The sequence below is a fragment of the Zootoca vivipara genome, chromosome 13, assembly GCF_963506605.1.
Source record: "Zootoca vivipara chromosome 13, rZooViv1.1, whole genome shotgun sequence".
Lineage (NCBI taxonomy): Eukaryota > Metazoa > Chordata > Lepidosauria > Squamata > Lacertidae > Zootoca > Zootoca vivipara.
Window position 1 is genome coordinate 16,449,566 of NC_083288.1, and position 25,662 is coordinate 16,475,227.

A 25,662-nucleotide genomic window follows, 5' to 3' on the forward strand; every position below is an offset into this window, starting at 1 on the left:
GGAGGCGCCCTCCCCTCTGGATTGACAGCCCGCCTCCCGCCCCCGTGTCCCGGGAGGACCGAATGGAAATGGAGAGGGGGCGTGGCGTGGGAAAGGGAGGGGAACGGACGAGCCAATCCCTGAGAGCGAGGTGTCTGTTGCCACGGCGACGGCGTCGCTCGCGCCCCAGCGTGCAGCGGGCTCCCCAAGATGGCGGCTGATGTTGTTGCGCTGGAGGAGCGGAAAGAGCGGCGGGGAGACCTGACGGGGCGTTGGCGGTGATCAGGGGGCTGCTTCTTCCTCCGTTGCACAGAGCCGCTTATGGAGAAGAGCGAGCGGAGGAGCCCCAAGATGTGGGACGAAGCAGGAGGTTCCGTGACTTTGCTGTGCCTCACGGCCAGCAGCGGAGTGCCTTTGTATTGCCGGAGCCGAGGTGGCGCTTCGAAGCAGCAGGTGGGGGACTGTGGCCTCTGCTCCCACCCCGCTGAGCCCCTGTTTTTATTTATTAGGTTTATATACCGCCCTTCATCGCAAGATCTCAGGGCGGTTCGCAGGCGGTTCATCAAACAGAGCTCAGTAATAATAATAATAATAATAATAATTTATTATTTATACCCCGCCCATCTGGCTGTGTTTCCCCAGCCCCTCTGGGCGCCTTCCAACAGAATATTAAAATCTATTAAACATTAAAAGCTTCCCTAAACAGGGCTGCCTTCAGATGCCTTCTAAAAGTCTGGTAGTTGTTTTTCTCTTTGACATCTGATGGGAGGGTGTTCCACAGTAGAGCAGGAAACTCTTAATCCCAGGGTCATGGGTTCAAGACCCCTTTGGGGGCTAAAGATTCCTGCATTGCAGGGTGTTGAACAGGTGACCCTCATGGTCCCTTCCAACTCTACAGTTCTACGATTCTTTGTGGGTACAGCATATACTTTGTTTATGGAATTAGCTTTGGGAAAGAGCAATGCCTGAAAAGATGATGTCAGTCAAAGTAGAGAGCCTTGGGGTATGTGACCCAGTGGTATGACATAGCGACATCATAGGTTTGTACGGAAGATCAATTTTCAGCAGTACAGCAACATGCCTTGAAGGTGGTTCCTGCTACAACCCTTCACAATCTGCAGCTAATTTCAGTTGGGTAGCTTGGGAAAGACATCTCTGTCTCTCTCTGCCTGATATATTGCGGGGGTCATTATCAGTCAGTCCATACTGAATGATCTGATATGGCATTATTTGCTCATCGCCTTCTACCCAAAAAAGTATCAAGGCAACTTAAAATCAGAGAGGAGCAATTCAAATACAGTACAAAGATTACATAACAGATTTAAAACACAATAAAGTTAAAGCAGCTTTCACCAAACTATAGCCCTGCAGCTGCCTTGGACTACAATTCCCATCAGCCCTGGCTACCACTGGCTGGTGGGGGTGACAGAAGTTGGAGTCCAAAACAGATGCAGGGCACCAGGTTGGCAAAAGCTGATAAAAAACCCCTTCTATTAGCAAGGCAAAAAAACCAAAACCCTCCACACCAACTGAATTGCTACTGTCAGTCTGACTGGGGAAAAATAGGAGTCTGACTCAGTATATAACAGCTTTGCGTATTAATATATAGAATACTAAAGCTAAATACTAAATACCTTTATCCCACAGCTGCCATTCTCTGTGATTGGCTCCCTGAATGGGGTTCATATGTTTGGCTCCAACCTGGATGTCCTACTGACAGCTGCCTGTACAGAGAATACTCGAGTGGTGTGGAAAGTGTTTCATAACAGGTGAGGTTCCATGCCTTCCTCAGGGTTCATTGTGGTAAGAGGGGTGCATTTTGCTTCCAGCAGAGGGCAGGAATTTCAGTCTAGCAGGAGCAGTGGGGGCAGAGGGACAAACCCCTCTCATTTGTAATGTCTCATAAGCCCTGTGCAGCCTTCTTATATATTTTATTCAATCCAAGGGGGCCTTCTTCAAACCCCAGTAACTTTACTGTATTTCATTCTTGCTTTCATTGTTGCAGAGCTCTGTTCTAAAATGTAGCACAAAAATACTAAAGAGCTGAACAGAAACACACACACAAGCTTCTTTTCATGAGGCTTTTCAACCCTAATGATCATTTTTAAAAATGTAGCAGCGGATACCTAGTATATAAGGGGCGACAGTTGCTAACTTACATAATTTTTGACTAGCCAGTTGCGGCTGTCAGGGGAAAGAAAGTGGACTGTGTTACTATGCTTGTCCTCTTTCCTCTAGCAGCCTTTTCACTTTCCTGCACACAGTGCCTTGCCGTCTGTGGCTAGCAGGCTACCACATAAATACAATATTGTTTTATAGGGTTCACTCAAGATTTTCACATCTTCTTTTGTGATGGCAAACCAAATCAAGTTGCTAGCCATCATGGTTGTGGACAGCTGTTTGTATAGGCTGCATCTCTGTTGAACATGGTGGCATTTAAGGTGAAGACTTCCTGTAGATTTCCTGTCTATATTTATATCATTAACATTTTTGTGTTTGGTGTTCCCAGCATCACCCTCATTGTCCTGTCCTCAGATGAAGGTGCCAGTGACTTCAGCCTTGGAAGACTCCTTGAAAATGTCTTCAGTGCCATGGTGAGCAGTCAAAGGTGGCGGAATGTCATTTCGGCCTTAGTCTATAACAGGAAAGTGGGAGGCAAGCCAGTGCATTGGAATGGTACATAATTCCAAAGGGAGCAGCTGTCTCAGTTGAGTAGCATTCAGTTTTAAGCAACTGTGCTTTCTAGTGTTTGTGTGTGTTTGTTAAATAGTTATATGAACTTCATAGAGTACTGATCCTCTTCAGCCAAGATTTCTTAGTTGTGTGCCTGGAGCTACTGCTGCTGATTTAGAGAAAACTTTGGCAAACTGGCTTCCTCCAGATTTTTTGGACTACAGCTCCTTGTGCTGGCTGGGGCTGATTGTAGTACAAAACATCTGGAGAGCAACAGGTTGATGAAGGCTGATGCGGAATGACAAAAAAAAAAAACAACAACAACCCCAGTCTGGTGTCTTACAGGAAATGGTCCTTTTCAGCAAGATTTGGAAAGAGAAAGTTTGTCTCCCCTAAAACCTTCCCAAGAACTCTCATTTCCCAGCTGCTTACCTGTCCTACCTGCTAAACCTTTTGTGCAGTTTGATTGCTAATTGTGCATTAGTAAACCATAGCACACCTTAACCATCCTTTAGCATTTGTAGAAAGAATGGCAGGGAATACAAATTTGGAACATGGAGGGTGGGCACCACTTCCAGGGCACCCTTAGGTGTGGAGAGGAAACTTGCAGGGGGTTATTTCTAGATAAGCTAATCCGAAGGCATAAAGTTTACATATGAGGCCAGAGAGAGAAGTCAAGAGTTTTGGCTCCTAAAATACATGGGTGTTCTGTCGCCACATCTTGTGATCTACTTGAGCACATGCATACCAAGCTGTGTCTAGAAACCTGCTTGGCTTATGCAGGAACTGGGTGCTGTGCTTCTTTGGCAGAAGGGATAACCAGAGGATCTTTTTCTAAGAATCTTTAAGCAGAAGGAATAGCCAGAGGATCTTTAGGAGGCAATTGTGTGTTTTACTACAGGTGCTGGTGTTGGGCCTGGAAGAGCTGGTGAATGCGCGCAACATTGAACGTCTCAAAAAAGACCTGAAGGTAACGCCTGACCTGAAGGAAGGCTAGCGACTTGGAGGTTGCTGTATCAATTGTAATAACTTAAAAAGCTCTTCCCTCCGAATGATGTTGCTGAAAAATATTGCAGAAGGAGTGGAACCAGTAGTGGATTTTGTCATGGAACAACTTGGTTCTTGTACTGGTTGCAGATTCCTGGGTTTAGCATATGCTCAAAGGCACCCTGCTTCTTCCCTCGTACCTAAGCTGCCTTGCCCTGCCTCTAATAGGTGGACCTCGGTGTTCTAGTAAAAAATTAGGCAAAGCCTGAATTCTTAGCTGCAGATTTCTTTTTATTTCACACGTTAACACTTTTATCACTCAGATATTTTAAAAATGGATTTCATTACCTATTCCATGTGTTTGGTAGTCGGTTTTTATCCCTGGTAGCTTAAATATGAAATCTCTCCCCCCCCCCCCCCACAATTTAGGCATGTTACAAATTGATTGACAGTTTCCTGGAGCCCGGCAAATGCACTGCGGACCTGACCCAGTGTGCGGAATGCACAATGGTGCCCTCTAGGGCAATACTGCAGGTGAGACTGGCTTGTTCTTCCCCCCCTCCTTCAGCCAGAGCAGTAGCCCATGAGCCGCTGGGGTAAAGAACTGGCCTTAGCTAACCTTGGACCAATTACTGGGGGGGGGGGGGCTCTGTCACTGCAGGGAGGACTCAGCACCTGCCTGCCAAACAGCCTGCCCAAGTTTCCTGCAACAACCAGAAACCTAGTTCATGCATTGGCGGGCCGTTTTCGTTTCCTCAACCAGACTGAAGGAGGAAGGTGAGATGAAGGGAGGAGGTAGCAGAAGGCGGCTGAGATGGGGAGGATTGGGTGGGGAAGAAGCAGTAGACTGCAGAAGAGAGGAAGAGCCAGGGACAGTTTGAGCGGCAAAAGGCAGTGAAGAACAAAAGGATTGTCTCCTTCATTTACCACTGACTTCCCCTACAATTCCTTGTGGGTCCCCTCCTTGAAAATCATATCCTGCTGCACCTGCAAAGTTTGTTTCATATAAGCCACCTACCCACCCCCCCTTTGCAAATGAGCATCCCCACGTCACCATTTACTTGCTGGTGTATTGTGAAGCCCCGCCCACCCTGTTCAATGAAAGCAGGGGTGTTTTCCACAAATTACCGCCTGCACTGTTCCCCCCCCCCATCATTTTGTGAAACACTTCGCTGACTCTGAAGAATCTCTTCCGCAGAGGTAGTATTTGTCATCCATGAGCTGGACAGAGGCATTCAGGGAAACTGGAGATTCCATTCTGGTAAATGTCACAGCCCCTTGGTGGCGGGGCGGGCATACTCTCACCTCTGAGAGGAACATACGGATTCCTGTTGTTTTCACTGAATGAGACATGAAAGGCAAATGCAGGCATGGTAACGATGTGCCAGTACAGAGCAACTGGTAACAGCATAACGGTCGGGCTTGAATTTTTGTCACGTGTATATTTGAAGTAGCTCCAGATTCTGCTTGTGTCTATAGATGAGCTGCTATGTAAAAATTAATTAATTAATTATGATATCTACCCTGCCCATCTGGCTGGGTTTCCCCAGCCATTCTGGAGGGCTCCCAACACAATATTAAAAACAGGATAAAACACCAAATATTAAAAACTTCCCTAAACAGGGCTGCTTTCAGATCTTTCCAAAAGTCAGGTAGTTGTTTATTTCCTTGACATCTGATGGGAGGGCATTTCACATGGTGGGTGCCACTACTGAGAAGGCCCTCTGCCTGGTTCCCATCTCGCAGTGAGAGAACCCTCAGAAGGCCCTCGGAACTGGACCTCAGTGTCCGGGCTGAATGATGGGGGTGGAGACACACCTTCAGTTATACAGGGCCGAGGCTGTTTAGGGCTTTAAAGGTCAACACCGACACTTTGAATTGTGCTCGGAAATGTACTGGGAGCCAATGTAGGTCTTTCAGGACTGGTGTTATATGGTCTTGGCAGCCACTCCCAGTCACCAGTCTCGCTGCCGCATTCTGGATTAGTTGTACGTATATATCAGAGGCTGTATGTCTCTCAATGACAGTTGCTGGAAATCGCTCATGGGAAGAGTGCTGTTGTGCTTGGGTCCTGCCTGGACGAGAACAGGCTGCTGGATCAGATCAGATGGAACTCTGGTCTAATTCGCGGGGCTGTTCTTACATTCTCTCTGTTGCCTTGCTCTTTCCCGATTCAGGAGTGCCTGGAAGTCTTTGCCTCTGCAGCAGAGTCGCGGTTTGGCAGCCTGTTGGTGGGCAGTCAGGTGCTGTGTGCAACAGAGCAGTGGTGGCAGCTGGCAGCCTCGGAGGCCATGCTGCTGGTGTGGCTGGTGTGCTCTCTCCCCCCTCACACCTCCCGTGACCTGCCCGTTTACCTTCCTCATGGCAGCCCCACGGTGAGCTGGCTGGCGATTCAGGGAGGGGCCAGTAGAGGCGTGTAGCTTTCTGACTCTCCGTGTCCCTCACTCCCAACAGGTCCCCCATCGCTTCTTGACCCTCCAGCTCGTGCCTGGTTTGGAGGTGCTGCTGCTGTGTGGACCTAAGCCCTCCTTACAGTTCTTGGCTGATGAGGTGAGAGAGAGCAGCGTACAGACCTTGGAAGTGAAGCAACTTGGTCTCATAGGATCATAAAATGGTAGAGTTGGGTGGGACCCTGAGGGTCATCTAGTCCAACCCCCTGCAATGCAGGGATCTTTTGCCCCCAACATGAGGCTCAAACCCACGACCCTGAGATTAAGAGTGCCATAGCTCTGTGGACTGAGCTATCTGTTTCCTGGCCATTGCCTTTAGGCAAGAACGAGAAATTCGGTTTTTTGCCCCTCCCCTTGCAAAGGGCTGACCCACCCATTGGTTGCTGTCCTCATCCCCCACTTCTGCTGGTCTGCATGGGGCAGCATCTCCCGGTATGCCCCACAGAGGACCTTACAGTCCGCAAATAATAACATCTTGGAGGTCCCAGGCCTCAAGGAAATTAGATTGGCCTCGACCAGTGTCAAGTCCTTTTCGGCTGTGGCCCCGGCCTGGTGGAATGCTCTGTCACACGAGACCAGGGCCCTGCAGGATTTAACATTTTTCCGCAGGGCCTGCAAGACCGAGTTATACCGCCAGGCCTTTGGCCGGGGTCCAGTCTGACTCCCCCCTCTCCTTATAAGAACTTGAATGAAAGCGGCCCCCCAACCTTTCTCACAGGCTCATATAAGATCAGTATAAACAGTTAGGCCTGGTGAGCATTTAAGGTCCCCGTCCCTATTTTGTGGGCTGCCATCTGATTGGATTTCACTTTGATTCTCACTTGATTTTAGGATGTATTTTAATTGATAGCTTGGTTTTATGGTAATGTGTCATATATTTGATGTTAGCTGCTCTGAGCCCGGTTTTGGCTGGGGAGGGGGGGTATAAATAAGTAAGTAAGTAAATAAATAAATAAATAAATATTATTATTTATTGGAAAAAGGGAGACTTTGGGTTTTTCCTTGTTTAGGGCATGCTCTCTGTCCCTCCAGAGAACTGGAACCGAGTGGCGCTATCAAGCCTTTTCTCTTTCTTCCTATAGTTAGTGAAGCGATTTTGGCAGCCGCTGCTGGATCTTCTGAAGGCAAGTGCCAGAGCCCCTCCTCGGTGCCTGCCTCCTGGCATCTCTCTTGCCCCTGGGATCCTGGGGTGAGTCTTCTGGGAGAAGAGAGCGCTTTTGAGGATCTGAACCCCTGTAGGGGCTGGGTTCACGTTTGTTCCACACTTTTGGAAATTGTACTGCCAGCCTTGCCAGCATTTCCCCTGGCCCCATTATAACCAGCTGTTGTTCACAATCTCATCTCCTGCAGGCTGTTGCTGATCAACCAAGATCAGAGGAAAAGCCTCTTCACCGTGGAGCCTCAAGGCACTTCAGCTGAAGGTACGGCTCAAGCTGCATTGCGCTGGGGAAAGCCGGAGAGAGCCCGGCCCTTTCTCTCTCAACAGAGCATTTAAATATGTATCTTTCTGCACTTTTACAGGATCTGAGATGCCCCTGAAAAATCGCCTCTCTGCCCTCCGTTCCTTCTATTCCCTCACTGTCTCCTTGTACTTCCCTTGTGAGAAGTTCGAAGAGAGTGCAGGTGAGTTCTTGATTCTTTATCCCTTTTGTCCTGTGAATCAAAAAGTTCTTCTGTGGCATCTCAAGTTGTGGCAAGTATTTGCATGTTGGAACATTTTATTATTATGCAAAATTCAGGTTCTTGTGACAGGGGGAACTTCCTGGTGACTGAGCGAGGCAGTGGCCCTAGGGGCCTTTTCCAAGTATTTTTTTTTTACTGTAACTTCAAAGGCTTAAAGTTAGTTCCCCTACTTTTTTTCCGTAACCAAAGCCGACATTCCCTGGTGGTAGAGTGCATATGCACAGCCTGGGAGTCATTTTGGACTCACAGCTGTCCATGAAGGTGCAGGTCAATTCTCTGTCCAGGGCAGCTGTCTACCAACTCCATCTGGTACGCAGGCTGAGACCCTACCTGCCCGCAGACAGAGTGGTGCATGCTCTAGTTATCTCCCGCTTGGACTACTGCAATGCGCTCTACGTGGGGCTACCTTTGAAGGTGACCAGGAAGCTACAACTAATCCAGACTGGTGACTAGGAGGGGTCTCCGAGACCATATAACACCAGTCCTCAAAGACCTACATTGGCTCCCAGTACGTTTCCAAGCACAATTCAAAGTGTTGCTGACCTTTAAAGCCCTAAACGGCCCCAACCCAGTATACCTGAAGGAGCATCTCCATCCCCATCGTTCAGCCCAGACACTGAGGTGTCCTCCTGGCGGTTCCCTCACTGCAAGAAGTGAAGTTACGGGGAACCAGACAGAGGGCCTTCTCGGTAGTGGCTTCCGCCCTGTGGAACGCCCTCCCGTCAGATGTCAAGGAAATAAACAACTATCTTATTTTCAGAAGACATCTGAAGGCAGCCCTGTTTAGGGAAGTTTTTAATGTTTGGTGTTTTGTCGTGTTTTTAATGTTCTGTTGGGAACCGCCCAGAGTGGCTGGGGAAACCCAGCCAGATGGGCGGAGTATAAATAATATATTATTAGTAAATATTATTATTCTGCATCTGGGGCCAAACTTGCCCTCCAGCCTCTGTTGTAGCCCGTGGAGCTTGATCTTCTTCGTCCTTTCCTCAGTCCCTCTGCAGGAGGAGTTCCAGGCTGGTTTCTCCCACTGTCCTCAGCACTGTTACCTGGTCTATGCTACGTACAAGGCCTATGCCATCCACGGGAAGCGGCACCAGCTGTTCCTGATCGTGAAGCCAGATGTGCCTACCTTTGCTCTGCGGTCTCTGGCAACCAGCACCCTCCAGACCCTCACAGCTGAGGACTCGGCCTTCTGAGGGGATGTTCCCTACTGAACTCCCAAGATGAAATGTGGGCACTGAGACAGAGCCCTTGGACCTCCCAGGCAAGCTGCGATTACCCTGCATTGGACCAACCTGCATTTATGTGGGGGAAAGCAGGAGAGATTCTACAGACAAGAGTTAATCCACTCACTCCCTGCTCTTTATGGAAGTGAGAAGCCACTGGACTAGCAATGGCGATGAGTTTAGGTCTTGCAAAGCCACCATTGTCTAGACTTGTTTGTATTAAGGCATCAGTGGTGGCTGGGAGGAAGACCAATATTAGGGGCGGCCAAGTAAATTCTAGTTTTGTCTCCCACTCTCCTCACTGAGTTCCACAGGGGCAACAATGAAACTGAGGAGGAAGCTGGTAGCAAATTCTTCGCCCCGGAATGGTTGAAGCAAGAAGGCAGACAGGTGGGGCAGTGCCGTAATAAACCAGTCTCTGCTAGAAGGCATATCAGTTCAAATGCTGCATCCATAAAATTTGTTTGTACCTGATTCTGGGGAGAGTTGAGATTGATTTTTTTGAACTTAACCTGTGGCAGAGGTAGGGTGCTGAAATGATGCTTTCTATCCAGTTAAGTGGGACCCAGGTGGCGCTGTGGGTTAAATCACAGTCTAGGGCTTGCTGATCAGAAGGTCGGCGGTTCGAATCCCTGCAACGGGGTGAGCTCCCATTGCTTGGTCCCAGCTCCTGCCCACTTAGCAGTTTGAAAGCACATCAAAGTGCAAGTAGATAAATAGGGACCGCTCCGGTGGGAAGGTAAATGGCGTTTCAATGCGCTGCTCTGGTTCACCAGAAGCAGCTTTGTCATGCTGGCCACATGACCCGGAAGCTGTCTGCGGACAAACGCTGGCTCCCTCGGCCTATAGAGCGAGATGAGCGCCACAACCCCAGAGTTGGACACAACTGGACCTGATGGTCAGGGGCCCCTTTATCCAGTTAAGTACACCTCAGGACGGCCACTATGTCTAGTCTGTCGCATGCTGAATATTACAGCACCATGGGATGGTTCGATAATGACTGAAATTTGTGTTTCCAGCTTTCAGTGTGGTATTTATAGCACTGTGCCTTTGCTGCTGCTTTCATTCATTTGCTTCTATTTATTTCCCATACTTTTCCTTCTTAATTTCACCCTTTCCGGTAGGAATAGCTTTTTCCTGCTGTAGCAGTGCAGCATCTTCTGATACACACACACACACACTCTCTCTCTCTCTCCCTCTAAGTTGATGTGCTACAGTGGCCAAGGCTGAACTGGAAATCCCCAAATCTTGCCCATCATTAAGCAAGTACTGATTCCTTAGCCTCAATCACCATAACTACTTGACCTCTATTACAAGTCTACTGTGCATATTAGTGAAATGATGGCTATGAGGCACTTTGAACACTCTAAAAGCAGGGCAGGCTAATCTGTGCTTCTCCAAATCTTGGACATCAGCTCCAGGCAAATAATCAGACATGGTGGGAATTGGAGTCAAACATTTGCCTCTAAAGTAATACATAAATATTAAATTCCAGGCAGTGCTTCATTGATCAGGCTAAATAAAAATATTCCTTCAGTAGCACCTTAAAGACCAACTAAGTTTTTATTTTGGTATGAGTTTTCGTGTGCGTGCACACTTCTTCAGATACACTTGAAACAGAAGAGTCAGACCCTTATGTATATCAGAGGGTGGGTGGGAGGGAATGGGTGATGGGCTGATGGGAGTGGTAAACCTGTAGATGGCTGTTAACGACTGCTGATGACTGCAATTGGTCCTGCGGGGAAAAAACAAGGGCTGAGGCGCTAAAGAAAGCTTGATCATGCATAATGAGATAAGAATCCTATGTCTTTGTTCATCCCAGGTGGCTCCATGCTTTTAAGCTTGGTAATGAGTTCCAATTCAGCAACTTCTCTTTCCAGTCTGTTTCTGAAATGTTTCTGTAATAACACAGCTGCTTTGAGATCTTGTATAGAATGTCCTGGGAGATTGAAGTGTTCTCCTACTGGTTTCTCTGTCTTGTGGTTCCTAATGTCAGATTTATGTCCATTTATCCTTTGGCGTAGGATTTGGCCTGTTTGTCCAATATAGAGAGCTGAAGGGCACTGTTGGCATTTGATGGCATACACAATGTTAGAAGATGAGCAATTAAATAGTCCTGAGATGGTATGTTGGATGTTGTTGGGGCCAGTAATGATGTTGTCCGGGTGTATGTGTAAGCAAAGTTGGCATCTGGGTTTATTGCAGGCTCTGGTACCAGTGTCCATGTTAAGTCTGGTGGTTGTATTATTGTGGGTGAGGAGTTGTTTAAGATTGGGTGGCTGTCTGTAGGCAATGAAAGGTCTTCCTCTCAGAGCTTGAGAAAGGGAGCTGTCATTGTCCAGGAGAGGCTGTAGGTCTCTGATGATGCGTTGTACTGTTTTAACTTGGGAGCTGTATGTGATGACTAGTGGTGTTCTGTTATTTTCTTTTTTGGGTCTGTCTTGCAGAAGGTGCTTGAGTGGGAATGCAGGTTACTATGGAACACTTCTGCAGTTCCTCCCAGACATATTCTTTGGCATATGACTCCCATTATGGGCAGTGAGGATCCAGCCAGCTCCCATAGGCACGGCCTTCAACTTGCATTGAAACTGACTAGTTGCAACCTGGATGCAACTGGCAATAGCAGAGAATGAATCATTTTGTGTTTTTTATATCGTAATTTTATGTTGCGAACCACCCCGAGATCTATGGATAAAGGGCGGTATACAAAAAGAAATTTCCTTTCTATTTAATCATATCATGTGGTACAGTCAAGCACAAGGTAATAAGAAAAAAATAACTTAAATATAACACATATGTGTATGAGTAATAATAATAACTTAGCTTATTCCTCCACTCTTATATACCTTGACTTTAACCCCCCCTTCCACTCTTTCCCTGGTTTCTTATCTGAGATATTTTCAAACTGCATTTTCTGATTCTACTAAATTGTTTTCATTACCACGCACTATCCCACTTTGTCACATCTACTGCTGAGTATTTTTTCAGTCTGTTACACTTATTTTATGGTTAAAGTATTTTTCCATAGAATCTATATATAATGTCCAGTCCTTTTTTAGTTTCTTATTGTCCTATATAATCTAACATTTTAAGGTGCCATTCTTTTTGTGATGGTACTGCATCGGTCCTCCACCTTTGTGCTACCAGAGTTCAGGCCGTTATAGTCACATACATCCATAATTTAGTGTGATTGTTTTGGGATTTCTGTTCGTTATTATTCCCAGAAGGAAAGCTTCTGGGTTTTTAGGAAACGTTCTTTTAAACATTTTCTTAAGTTTGTTGTAAACCATCTCCCAGAATTCTTTTATTTATTCTGCAGAAACCACCATAGATGATAAAATGCGCCAGTTTCTTTACATTTCCAGCATAGGTCACTTTTAGATCTAAACATTTTAGCTCGTTTATTTGGATCATTTTTAAGCAGTTCTCTTTTTATGTGTAACTAGCAGTAAATTTCCACAAATGCTGGCGGTATACAAATTTTAATAATAATTTGTTCTGCTGCCACTGTGCCTATGATGTTAGGTAGAGCTGTTCTAGTGGGGAAATGTATCCTGGGAACAGAGTTGTCCAGTTGACATCCACTGATCTGCATTTGTCACTTATATGGCCCATAAAATAGCTGCCTTTCAGCTGTAATTTATTGGAATTCAGTTGTGGTGGGTAACAAAATGGTGGCTGAAATTCAGAGGAGTTGAATTTCAAGGGTGCTTGCTGGGGAAAAGCTCTTTCTCCAATCCAGATGGCGCTGTGCTCTAAACCACAGAGCCTAGGTCTTGCCGATCAGAAGATCGGCAGTTCGAATCCCTGCGATGGGGTGAGCTCCTGTTGTTCGGTCCCAGCTCCTGCCCACCTAGCAGTTCGAAAGCATGTCAAAGTGCAAGTAGATAAATAGGTACCGCTCCAACGGGAAGGTAAACGGCGTTTCTGTGTGCTGCTCTGGTTCGGCAGAAACGTCTTAGTCATGCTGGCCACATGACCCGGAAGCTGTCTGCGGACAAACGCCGGCGCCCTCGGCCTATAGAGTGAGATGAGCGTGCAACCCCAGAGTCGTCTGCGACTGGACCTAACGGTCAGGGGTACCTTTACTTTTTAGAAGCATAGTTATTTAATATTGGAATAGATTAAAAATAATTAAATCCTGAGCAAAATACTAATTTATTTTGCTCAGGATTTATTTATTTTTAATCTATTCCAATATTTTAAATGCAGGTTTCTAGTCTTGGCTTGCAGACCTTTGATGGCCAATCCCTCTAATGACGAGGCTCTTCACTTAGTTTGCAATGTCTTTCCTCCAACTCTAGCCTTCTCCCGTCCTTACTGAGCTTCTCAACTTGGTAACCAAAATAAGAGGCTTGCACATCAGATACATTTATGCAGGTGATCTGCATAATTTATTCACACCACAGAATTAAGGGAGGGGCTTGTTACAGATTTCAACACCCACCAGAAATGGTATATCTTAGGGAAGCGAACATGGTCTCCTAATCTTTAATCAGCCCCCTCCATTCCCCACTGCTTTTAGGCTTTGCAGGAAGGTGAGAGATTACAAAGGTAAATGCATTGTGCTTCTGAGGAAGAAGTGGGCCTCCTTCCTCTTTTTAAAAAGTCTTGCCTTCAGTCCCACGGCTGGGGTACCCTAGAAAGCACCCCTGCATTCTAGCCCCAGCAAAAGCACACACTTTGTGTCTTGTGCCATTGACATAACGGAATTGTTCCACTTCGGCCGCAAAGTGTTTCGACTGCTTCCCAGCCTACCAGTGCTGCTTCCAATTCCATACAGCTGAACCCCCCTCTTCTGCGGGTGTCGGGGCAAACCACCCCCACCCGAAACATAGTGGGTTCCAACTGTGAAGACAAAGCTGCCCTCGCATCACACTATAGAAGCCCGCATGGAACGAATACCAGATTCTGTCTCACACAGTCATGGCTACTCTGCTCCAGGGGGTGGGGACACCCTCCCGCCCTGCCACTCCCGCTATGCCATTTATCCACATATTAAAAAGCAGCACACAACGAGTCAGTCAGCGGTGTGGGGGTGACCCAGCCTGGCTTGATCCTGGCTCTCCCCCGCCCTCACGGCTTTATTAAGAGTCACATGGAGATAGATACAGGCATTCAAAACCCAGATAAAACTAAGATGCGCTAGATAACACCTACACAGCAGAGTAACATGGAGCCCGGGCCGGCATGGAAGCTGGGACACCCCCAGAATAGCATGAACTGAACCTTCCCTCCCCGCTTTCCCAAAATGCACGGAGGGCAGCATTCCAGAGTCTCCAGGAGGGAAGGGTGGGGTTGAGGGGAGTCGGGAGAGGGAGAGGAGTCGATTAGGCATCTCTTCCTCACAGCCCTCCCCACCTTCGTGCAGTTTTTCCTTCTAGGCAAGAGAAGGGGGGGAGGCTCTCGACTTATGGTTACTTCCCCACAAAAACACACGCAACTGTAACACTGGAATGGTCCATGACAAAGGAAAGGAAGAACAGCCAGTCCCGTCCCACCCCGGGGAAATACACAAGGCAAAGAAACACAAAAACAACCCCTTACGAGCAGTTCCCTCCCCACAAAAAACCCCCACGCACCCCATTCCTCTCCCCCACCCCACCCCACAGCCAGCTCAGGGGAAGGCAGGGGGAGTTGAGCTCTCCCACAGAAAGGCCTTGTCTGGGGAGAGAAGGGGGCGAGGACTGTAAACAAAACCCAAAAATGCCGGCCGATATTTGTGGGGTAGGGGTGGGGATTGAGACCACAAATATCAGCCTCACCCCAAGTTGGAAGGGACAGGCAGATGGGATGGGAGAGGTCTTGGCTTTCTTCTGGGGGGGAGGCACCCTCTGGGCAAGGGGAAGATGACTCCCAGAAGGATGCCCCGCCCCCACGCAAATCATCCCACCCACCCCTCCCCACCGTCCCAATTCTACTTTGTCCATGCCAGGGACCCCATTTCTGCTCCCCACCCCGCCCACCTTGCTTTTTATTCCTTGGTGCTGGCCCGGGCTAGGCAATGAGAACACAGAGGTCATCACAACAACAGGCAAGGGAGCAGTACAGTCTTTCCAGAGGCCCCTGGTCTGGAGGGAGGTGGGAGGGGGCAGGTGTAGGCAGCCACATGTGCAGGAACAGCCTCCCCTCTCCCCGGTGCACCCCGCCCTCCCCGCCTCCTCTGGTGCGGCCAATGTCTCAGAACTGCTGAGAGAGCAGCTCGCAAAGGTGCTTCGAAACGGACTCCTTGCTGGTGCGGAGGGTCAGACGGTACATCTGCAGGGAAACGTAGGCAGGTAAACAGTCAAGCCAATTCAGCCTTTAAGCCTGGCTTCAGTTTTGCTATCAGAAAGCACTCTTGGGGCAGCAAAGCTTTCAACTTCTCCCCGCTCCCTCCCTCTTTGGACAACCCAGGCGTCCCAACTGCCAATTCTCTCCCACCGCAGCATCCTCTGCTCCCAGAGCTCAAGCATCCCGGAGCTCTTGCCTCCTCACCTGTGCCTGGGCGTTGGGCTCCAGCCGCAGCAAGCATCCCACCTGCAGCGCCTTCGTCTGGATGATCCCAGCTCCTACGTAGTTATCGGGGTTTGGATCCACCTTCTCCAAGAGCGCACTCCCGAAACCTAGCAGCTGTGGAAAGAAGGAAATGGAGCTTAGTTGGGCTTCTCTGCTTTACTGCCGTGGGGAAGGCAGTCAAGGGGAAAGATGTACAAGGCGAGGGAACAAAATAGGGTAGGAAGATGCTGGCATCCTAGCCGGCAGTGCAGCTCATGTGGTCTCTAGCTCTACATCCACCTGCCACCCAACAGATTTCAGTCTTGGTAACACAGGTGTCCTGTACACTGTGCAAAAGCACTCTTTGTTGGATACCAAGGAATGGGAAAGCCTGGATATCTTATACCCAGTCTACTGACCCTGATCTCCACGCCTATTTATCTCTGTCACTATTCCAAAGAACATTTGCGTTTCATGTTTATTTGCCCAAGCCTTAATTTTCCACGCTTCTCACAGCGAACGCAAACACATGTGAGCGTGCTCACCTTGGCCTTGGTAACTTCGGAATCCATGGGGTGGTTTGCCTTGAATATCTTCTGGGCTTCCTGCTGCGGCCTGCAGAAGGATTTGGAAGGGGTAGCATGAGATCAGTGACAGCGCAAACCTTTCTCTTCCTCATCAACCTGCCACACACCTTAGTTGCGTCTCAGCCATTCACTGTGGCAATTTTTAAAATATGTGCCTCCAAGCAAGGCAAAAATAAGTCTCCAAGTACAAGCAAAAGCCCTTGGGCCTTGCAGGAGAGTTCTGGGCACCTGTTCTAGGCAGGTTGTTTGATAACCAATAGAAATGTTCATGGTGCAGCAGTATCTAGGCCATATTATGCAGTACTAGAGAGGTTCTAAGCCACCCTTTGTCATCAAGTACAGCTGAGTTGTCTTGCTGCTCATAATCCTTGCTCAGGTCCCAAAAGATGCACCTTTCTTGAAAGATGGCTTGGGAAGCCTATGGAGCCCTCCAGAAGTTGCTGGACTACAACTCCCATCAGCCCAAACAATTAGTTGTGCTGGCTAGAGCTAATGAGGGGTTGCAATCCAACACAGCTGGAAGGTAGCACCAGGTTGGGAAAAGGAATTCCAAACAATGATCTCTCAAGTAGGCCAGGAGAAGTGGGGTAGATCTCTCAAAGTGTCCATCTTTCGAGACTGACTGATTTCAGGTGATATGGAAGGAAAGGAAGGTGCCACAAGCAGGATGTAACCAACAGTCACTCCAAAAAGCTTTACACTACTAATACCTTAAAATCTCTGACTATTTCTTTATCACACACACACACACACACACATATAGGTGATTGTTGGGGAGAAAAATTGCATAGGCAGCAGCATGCAATTGTATGAACAACAGACGCAATTAAAGCAATCCAATTCACACGGCTTTTGACTAGCTTGCTAAAAACCTCAGCATCTGCTTGCAACGCTGCTGCTCTTAATCTAAAGGGCAGTTTTTGCTATAGGTTCTTGATAGAGGGCCAGCACTTCTACTGAGCAAGTCTCACCAGCACAAAACAGACCAGCTCACAGGGTCATGCCCACCTGATAAGACGTGGCCAAGTACACATTAGCTGGTTAACTGATCCCATTGCAGGGGTAGGGAAAGGCACAAACTTTCAATCTTCCAAGCACCTGTGGTGGTGGTGGCAGAATGGCTGGGGTGCCACCCCCCCCCCATAGTAGTTCATCTGGAAGTAAAAATCTTGTGCCATTTATGGACACAGGAAACTGTCTTATACTGAATCAGACCACTGGTCCAGCTAGCTCAATATTGTCTACTCTGGCTGGCAGTGCCTTTCCAAGGATTCAGGCAGGCATTATTCTGCAGCCCTGTCTTGAGGCACCCAGGATTGAAGCTAGGACCTTCTGCACGCAAGGCAGGTGCTGTTCCACTGGGCCGCAGTCTTTCCTGAACATAAACTTGGTAAAGATGACGACTGTTGCACACCAACAGCCACCTAAAGAGACTTTAAGGCTATACCAAGCGGCTCAAGAAAGGAGAGGGTTTCTGAGATGGACTAAGCAAACACAGGGAGGGGAAGAAAGCACAAATGATGGGAAATATGGTAAGTCTTACTGAGGAAGCCTCCTGAGTTGCTCCCTCAAACGCATAAACAGGTGCTGGTGAACCCGGCTTCTGATATTAAAATCAGCTCCACCGATAACACTTCTCAAAACTCGGTATTATATATTCTCCCACTTACAGGCTGAGCTGTTTCCAGCGCTGGAAGAAATCTTGTGATTGCATCTCTGTTGCCTGGAAAAATTTGTTGACCGTTACGGGCAATTTGAGTGTGAGGTTCTGCAGCGTCCCACCGTACCTGGCAGAAACATGGAGGAGAGAGACCCATGAAGGGGGGGTATGGGGTGGGAGAGAGATATTGAACTCCCCATAGCACAGCTGTCCCTTCACTTCCAAGAGAATCGGCTGGAACATGGCGCAAAAGAATTAATTCCCCAAGTCCACTGAGCACAGGATCGCCTAACCGCCAGTTATGAAACACAGCAATTGCTGGAGGTCCGACGTTCATGGGGAAATTGGGGAGGGAGGATAAGGTTTGTCAGTGGCTACTAGTCATGATGGCTATTGCTTTGCCTTCTCAGTTGGAGGCAATATCCCTATAAATGCCATCTGCAGGAAACTGCAGGAAGAGCAAGTGCTCTTATGCTCAGCTCCTGCTTGCGGTTCCCCCCCCCCCCAGGCATCTGACAGAACAGAAGGGCTATTGGCCTGATCCAGCAGGCTCTTCTTACACTCATACGAACAGAGGAAATAACAGGGTAAGGACTAACCATGCAAATGGAAACTACCGGAACTATGCCATGGATCTCACTCAGCTCTGCTCATGTACAGAATTTCTCCGCAACACTGAGGGCTAGAAACATTTCATGTGCTTTTCAAACCATTACGGAACCGTTGTGAGTCATCATTCCCTGCTCTGGTGCAGAGATGCGGCTGGTCATGCAGGCTGCCCCAGCCGCAGCCACTTCTCCATCCATCCAATTGCAACAGCCCCTCTCTTCCGGGTACCCATGGCGCCCCGAGATCCTCTCAAGTTGGTGACAAAAGGGGAAGTGGGGAGGGAATTGAGATGAGACACAACGCTGGGCAGGACTGAAAAGCTTAAACCTCTCTATCCAGGGCAGCAAGGGACAGATAGGAAAGCATATGACCCTGTTCAACAGATCAATCATTTTTGACAAGCCTGCTGGCTTGTGTCTTGTGTGTGCAAGAAACCGAGAGCGAAAGTGGAAGCCATGCCAACAAGCTGGCATTCAGCTCCCAGAGGGATGCTTTGGACCACAGTACCGGAATTTTATGTTGATGAGGGGTGCCTCTGTGAAGTCACTCAGGCACTCGATGTTCAGGACCTGCTGCACTTGAGCGCCTCCCTCCACCAGAGGCTCCACTGCTTTTGTCTGGATGTTGAGCTGTGAACGGTGCTAAGGAAACGAAGTGTTATCTTCCCCGAGGAGCAAAGGGAAAGAAAGCCTCTAGTGCCACAAGTCTGCCCCCTGCCCCCAGTAGATGTTTACAAAAGGATATGGCTCTGCAGGTCTCCTGGGTAGCTGACTGTAGGGGTAAAGCTCTGGAACTGGATGGACGTTTTGTTCCCGTAGAAGAGATACATCCGGCCTGGAGAGAAGTTTTTTTTTTTTTTTAAAAAAAGTGGAGCTACTCAGCATCTCACCTTGGCTGCTCACAACACCAGCTCAGGGCCCCTTGACACCAGGCATGGAGAATCTGTGGCCCTCCAGATGTTGCTGGACTGCAGATCCCATCATTCCTGCCTACCGTCCATGCTAGCAGGGGCTGATGTGAGTTGGAGTCCAACGACATCTGGAGAGCCACAGGTTTCCTGTCTGCCCCACACCAACAAGTTTAGCCTAAAGGCCAATAACCAGCACAAAGTGTCTCTTCCAATCTTCTCCTCAAGAGACACTCGTGCTGACATGACAGCATGCACCCCTCTCTGATGTTGGCAGGAGGAGATTTATTTATTAACTTTTATATCTGATTAATATCTTTACACCATGTCTTCTTCCTCCGAAACAGAGCACAGGGAGGCTTCACATAAGAAAATATTCACCGACTGTCTCCTGGAAGCAAGTCTCACTAGAACCAACAGGAGAAACTGTGTGCCTCCCTTTGTCTCCAGCAAAAGGCAACACATACATTACAATCAATTTATACAAGCAAACGTTTACGATTACAGGATCCCCCAAATCCAAGTGCCACAATTTGTCAGAGACTTAGGTACCTACTGCCCCCTGCCCCACAAGCAAAAATCTAATAAGTGTCAACATACAAAAGGAGCTGAAGGGAAAGGCTTAAAAGTTTTGTTTAGAGAGGTGGGGAGCCCATCAAGGAAGCTGATGTGGATGGGGATCGTCTCCTTGAAGTAAGGCCAATGAAATGCAAAGACCAGGTTCCTAATATGCAGCTTGGGGGAGCTGGTCACCATCCTGCCCACTGTCCCAAACCCCACTCACCCAGGTTCTGCCGGAACTCTGATTTCACCCCGATCTGCAGCAGCTGGTTCTCAAAGAGCACTCCGTTGTTCTTGCACACAAACCTGCAATGGACCACGGAGGGTTGGTTAGAGGCAGGCAGGTATCAAAGGTCTTCCTCCCATTTTGGCTTGTAGCACCCAGGGCTTCCCTACCCCACCCTTTCCGCTGCTGCTGTTCTCTTTTGATACGCAGCCAGCCGACTCTAGCCTACCTCCCACTATCTAAGGGCTCAAGGCTCAGCTGACAGCGGGTCACTGAATTGGAAATACCCCTTTGTTCAGAGGAGACCCTTTTCTTCCCAACTGCCATGCCTGGGAAGCAGAGGAACTTCAGCACATACGAGAGAGCGGTGTCAGGTGAAGCTAAGACAACACTGGAAACCTCAGCCCCGGGGCCAGGGCCTTTCTATCTGGCTCTTGGGGAGCCTCCCCAGGCCACACTGTGTTGAACCAAAGGTGAACTGTTCTGAAAGCTGTGCTTAATGCCACCTTGGTAGTCAAGATAACCCCACCAGTAATTGGTGTTGTGTTGTAGCAATGAGCTTCTGCATATTCCCTTGCTTTGATATATAGGCTAACTAACTGGCTTGCTTTGATGTTATCCTTATCTGTGGATTTCTGAGCCCAGAAAGGGGAGCTATCTGTAAGGTTCGGGTATTTGCCACATAGGCCCTCATCTTGTCAGGTTGGTGAAACAATAGGAAGGTCTGCCCAAAGTGACATATGCTGCTTTGTGCATAAAGAATACATGAACGTTTGCTTGGGCACGAACAAGCCATCTCCTTGCTGCGGTGTCCGTCCCACGTCTGCAAAGGCTGGGAGACCTGAAAGGCTGCTTTGCTGTTAAGTCTGCACTTTTCCTTTAATAAACCACTAGAACTGATTACTCTGGTGTGGTTGGACATCCTTTCTTTGGTATCCCTGCACCCAACCATTCCCACAAGCCCTCCTTTGGGCCTGAGGTTCAGGACACACACCCCTTAACGGCCTGGCCCTGCCCCCTCCTTTGCTGCTTTTTCCTGGCTGAAATGTATTCCTAAACCATGGGTAGGCAAACTAAGGTCTGGGGGGCCGGATCCGGCCCAATCGCCTTCTAAATCTGGCCCGCGGACGGTCCGGGAATCAGCGTGTTTTTACATGAGTAGAATGTGCCTTTTATTTAAAATGCATCTCTGGGTTATTTGTGGGGCCTGCCTGGTGTTTTTACATGAGTAGAATGTGTGCTTTTATTTAAAATGCATCTCTGGGTTATTTGTGGGGCACAGGAATTTGTTATTCTCCCTCCCCCCAAAAAATATAGTCCGGCCCCCCACAAGGGACAGTGGACCAGCCCCCTGCTGAAAAAGTTTGCTGACCCCTGTCCTAAACTGTGACGATCTCACTTGCTTGCCTAGATGAAGGTGTGTGGGTGTATGTAGAAAGCTTCGCTGTACAGAGGTTAAGAGCTGCCTCTGTTGCCCCGCCCACTTTCACCTCCACCCACATGGACCCTGGGAGGTTGCCCATGAGGAAATGCGACCCCCCTGGGCTGAAAACGCTTCCCAACCCCCTGAGCTAATAGCACAGATGAGATCAGGCTGGTAGACAAGAGGAAGCCTCTTGTGCCAAGGGGGAAGAGACTTCCAGTCCGCCTCCTCCTCCTCCGCCCACAGCCCCAGCCTCTGGGAGCCATAGCCCCACTGCGGGATCTTACTTGTTAAGCAGTTCATCGGCCTCAGCAATAGGCAAAGCGGGGTCCTCAGAGACAGATGCGGCAGCCCCTGAGCTGAAGGTGGTGGCAAAGGCCATAGCAAAGGGGACCAGCAGTTGGCAGGGGGGGGGGAGAGAAAGAGAGAGCAGAAAAGATGAGTCACCGGGGCGCAGCGCCAGGTTAGTACCAGAAGGAGGCAGAGAACAAACACACACAAATATATAGACACCAAGCCAGCATGCAACATAGCAGGTGAGGAGGCAGCGGAAGGACCAGGCACCATTCCTAAGCAGATTCTAAAAGAAAAGGTTGGGAACCTTTGGCTCTCCAGTTGTTGCCGAACTGCTATGTCCATTATCCCATTGGCTATGCCTGCTGGGGGTGGTTTAGCAACAACTGAGGCAGGGGGCAAAGTTTTCCCCTACACACACCTGGGCTAAAAGGACAAGAGCAAAATGTATTTGCATCGTCATCACCTTTGCTAAGATACACATAAAGGAGAGCCCACTGGATGAGGCCATCACAGCCTTGCATCCTGGTTCCCCAGTGGCCAAGCAGGTGCCATGGGGAACCTGCACAACACTATCAAACCAATAGTTACGTAAATTCAACTAACAAATATACCCACAACGTAACTGGCTGTGTTGGACTATATAAATTCTTTATACATCGTATAAACGTAACTCACACAACTCTTTTCACATTATCTAATTGAGTAGAAGCAATTAAGGACCAACATTTAGAACAGGAAATACAAGCAGATCAGTTGTTATATACGTAATGTCCACCTAGAAGCTTTTGTGTACCACGTATGGTTTCCAAAAGCACGCTGCCTCTAACAGTGGAGCGATAGCACATCCATCAGGGTTAGCAGCCACTGCTGGCCTTATCCTCCGTGATTTTGTCTAATCCTCTTTTAAAGCCATCCAAGTGAGTGACTTTACGCATAGGCAGACTCTTCTTCCTCCAAAAATCAGGTCTGCAAGCAATTTAGGTGCCCTGACCTGCTAAGAAGCTTGCCTTCCCCTCAAAGCCCAAGAAACCCAACTCTGCATTCCTTGACTCACAAGATACCTGCTACCACAAGGGAACCCACGATTCCTTTGTGGTAGGGCCAACATCTGCTGCCACTGATAGTCCGGGAGATCTGGCCACCTGTGGCTTGAACCCACCTGCTTTCTCAAATAAGCATGATATTCTAGCCACGGGGCCTCCACCCCCTGGACCCTGTGGTCCTCGCTCACCTGAAGGATGTGAAAGGCTTAAGGCAGTTAAAAGTAACTCCCAATTCCTCCACAGCCCCGGGATGCAATGGCCTCTCTGGCCTTTGCAGTCTAGAGGCCCCAAAGGTGACACTCAGGTCAGGAAAGAGAAATCCCCTTTGGGCTGTTCACTGCTGTTCCACAGCCACCTCCGCCTATCTGCTCGCTTGGAACCATCTGTGTCCATGCTTCTTTGGAACACAAGAGCAGAGGGTCCCTGCCCCAAGGAGCATCCAATCTCAAAATTCCACCCACAGGAGAACATAAGAGGATAGTGAGGCAGTTGTTTCGGCTGCCTGTGCATAGGCTTGGTTACAGCGTGACGTGGGGGACGAGGGGAATGGTGCAGGTTTCGTAGGAAGGGTTCGTAGCAGGCAAGAAAGGTGGTGTCAGGCAGGTGTTCTGGGACGCTGTTGCAAGCGAGAAAGGATGGAGGCACTGACGTTCAGATGATGGAGGGCGGTGAAGCTGGGAGACCGAAGATCACTGGCAGAGATGTGTCATGATATTGGGGGGGGGGGCAGAGAGAGATTGCGGGCAGGACAGCAAGGCCAGGGGGTGGGGGTGGCTTTGAAGCCAAGGATAAGGAGCTTGAGCTGAACTAAGGCTCTTTCGCTGATACAGCACCAGACAAGGAAAGAAGCGCCCTGCTCAGACCAAAAGCCCATCGCAGTCGGGCATCCTGTTCTCTCAGTGGTCAACCAGATGCTACAGGGAAGCCCCCAAGCAGTGCTCTTCCTGCCTGGGCTTCAACTCCCATTGGCCAAGATGCTTGGCCTGATAGAAGTCGGGGTCCTGAAAGACCAAAGGTTCCCCATCCCTGTCACAGAACATCATTTCAACTTCCATCACCATCCTCCTTTCACAGAGAGCTGAAGTCTAATCAAACAGACAGGTGGGTTTTTTTAATTGCTAGATGCCCTCTCCTCCTTTCAGCTGATGGGAGTCCTAACAGAGAACCGGGACTCGTTGAGGGGTGCCCCTGAGGAGGTGGGGGAGGTGGGGGGTAAATAGCAGGGTGGGCAGTATTGGCAGAGAGAGAGAGTTTCAGCCCCTTACTCTGCAGGCAGGCCAGCCTCCACCAAGAGGGATGAAGGACTCTCGGGAGGAGCCTCCAAGTCACTGCTTCGTCCAAGGCAGAGCAAGAGAGAGAGAGAGAGAGAGAGAGAGAGAGAGAGAGAGAGAGAGAGAGAGAGAGAGAACACCATTCCCAAGAGGCAGCAGACAGAAAGAGAGAGATATATATACACAGACACACAAAAAAGAGGGCAAAGAAACAGAGAGCAAAACAAGGCCACGAGGACTAACACATGCCCCTCTCCCAAAGGACAGAGAAAGCCCATAAGGTCCCCACCGTCTTGGAAACAAGCACCCTCAAAATCCATCTAGCCTGCCCAAAGCAAATATGAACGCGGGGGAAATCCACACCATCCCTTCTGAAGCACAGGACCACATACCAGGCCAGGCTTCTTCTTGACTTTCTGAGCTAGCTGTGGGTCAGTTACTATACCCGGCAATGGGAAAGGCCCTATATCCCCGTTCTGCAAGTGAGTTCCTTTCCTCCAGAAAAAAATGCTTTGCACCCTCTTTTGACGGAGAGAGCATTCGGTGGGCCTTGTGTCTACAGGACTCCGCCGTTACTCGCCGCAACACCACTGCCCAGTTCCCCTGGGAAAGCAGAGGGCCAGAAAAGCCTGTGCCAACAACACCCCACCGGGGCCCCCCTCACCTCAGGAAGTTATCTTCTGCGCCAGACACAAGGCCAGTTGCGGATGAGGGGCTGTCCGAGAAGACGTCCACTAAAAGGTTGCCAGCGCTGGATGGGACGCCGGAGGCAGCTGCTGGGGTTGCCCGGAGGCCGAGGAGGTCGGCCGAGGGGGATGGCGTCGACTGCGGGGAAGCGGGAGGGAGGGAGAAGCCAAGGTGAAGGTCCTTCCATGCACCTGCTTTGAGAACTGAACCCAAGAACCCTGGTACCTACCTTGGGGGCAGAGGAAAAGGCACCGGGCCCTGCGCTGTGGGAGCATGCTTTCTCTCTACTCCTGCACTAAAATGTGTCCAGAAAAAAACAAATTCTGCAATTGGAATAATTGTGCAAATTGGACACATTCTTACATCAGATTCATTAACACCTCCTCATTTCTGCGGGGAAGGGACAAGCCTCTCGGCGCTGCCTTTTACTAATTCCATTTTCTGTATCTATTATTTCTTTACCATTTCTAATTTACAAATCTGCATTTCCTCACTAATTCTAATCTCTGGATCTATATAACTCTCTACAGTATCCCCCCCTGCTGTCCAACTCTCAGATTTGTATTTTATCTTTTGGGCAAGGCCCAAGGGGAGGGAAGAGGGGTGCACTGTGTGCATGGCAGAGGCAGGGCACCAACCAGCTTGAGACATCACAACTGCATTTCTCCTGGTTGGCAGATCTGGCAACAAACCGACAAATTCTTAACGGGATTTGTCAGCCGTCGCAGAATCCAACCACCCACTTTCCTTCCCGCTTTACAATACCACAGGCTTTCTGCTAAATGGTTCTCACCCTGGGCTTTGACTCCCGAGTCCTCCCTTCTCCACAGAGCCCAGGTCTCCCACACACAAGGCACCATTTTCCTGTCAGGGGACACCCCAAGCCTCCAACCCCAGACCCCCCTCTGCCTTTGGC

At 49.1% G+C, this 25,662-nt stretch overlaps 2 protein-coding genes across 5 annotated transcripts in view; one reads left to right on the plus strand and one right to left on the minus strand.

The window, feature by feature from the left end:
• Window positions 1–181: 181 nt before the first annotated feature.
• Window positions 182–13,038, plus strand: FUZ (fuzzy planar cell polarity protein). Its single transcript, XM_035137053.2, has 11 exons — window positions 182–432; window positions 1,627–1,748; window positions 2,489–2,573; window positions 3,554–3,622; window positions 4,069–4,173; window positions 5,817–6,014; window positions 6,094–6,189; window positions 7,172–7,278; window positions 7,440–7,510; window positions 7,611–7,712; window positions 8,763–13,038. Exons 1-11 carry the CDS (start codon window positions 301–303, stop codon window positions 8,966–8,968), a joined length of 1,293 nt encoding a protein of 430 aa, XP_034992944.1. The 5' UTR covers window positions 182–300; the 3' UTR covers window positions 8,969–13,038.
• A 327-nt stretch (window positions 13,039–13,365) lies between these two features.
• The window catches only part of AP2A1 (adaptor related protein complex 2 subunit alpha 1), a 35,829-nt gene continuing 23,532 nt past the window's right edge, over window positions 13,366–25,662 (minus strand). The window contains exons 15-24 of one of the 4 annotated variants that reach the window (XM_060281106.1): window positions 24,976–25,041; window positions 24,724–24,884; window positions 21,736–21,807; window positions 20,023–20,105; window positions 19,075–19,165; window positions 18,839–18,961; window positions 17,733–17,849; window positions 16,021–16,090; window positions 15,476–15,610; window positions 13,366–15,256 (exon numbers count right to left, since the gene is read on the minus strand). In XM_060281106.1, the coding sequence (XP_060137089.1) occupies window positions 15,179–15,256; window positions 15,476–15,610; window positions 16,021–16,090; window positions 17,733–17,849; window positions 18,839–18,961; window positions 19,075–19,165; window positions 20,023–20,105; window positions 21,736–21,807; window positions 24,724–24,884; window positions 24,976–25,041 (996 nt within the window). In that variant the 3' untranslated portion in view covers window positions 13,366–15,178. The remainder of the gene's footprint in view (window positions 15,257–15,475; window positions 15,611–16,020; window positions 16,091–17,732; window positions 17,850–18,838; window positions 18,962–19,074; window positions 19,166–20,022; window positions 20,106–21,735; window positions 21,808–24,723; window positions 24,885–24,975; window positions 25,042–25,662) is intronic. The other 3 variants (XM_060281107.1, XM_060281108.1, XM_060281109.1) reach the window with 3 other exon arrangements.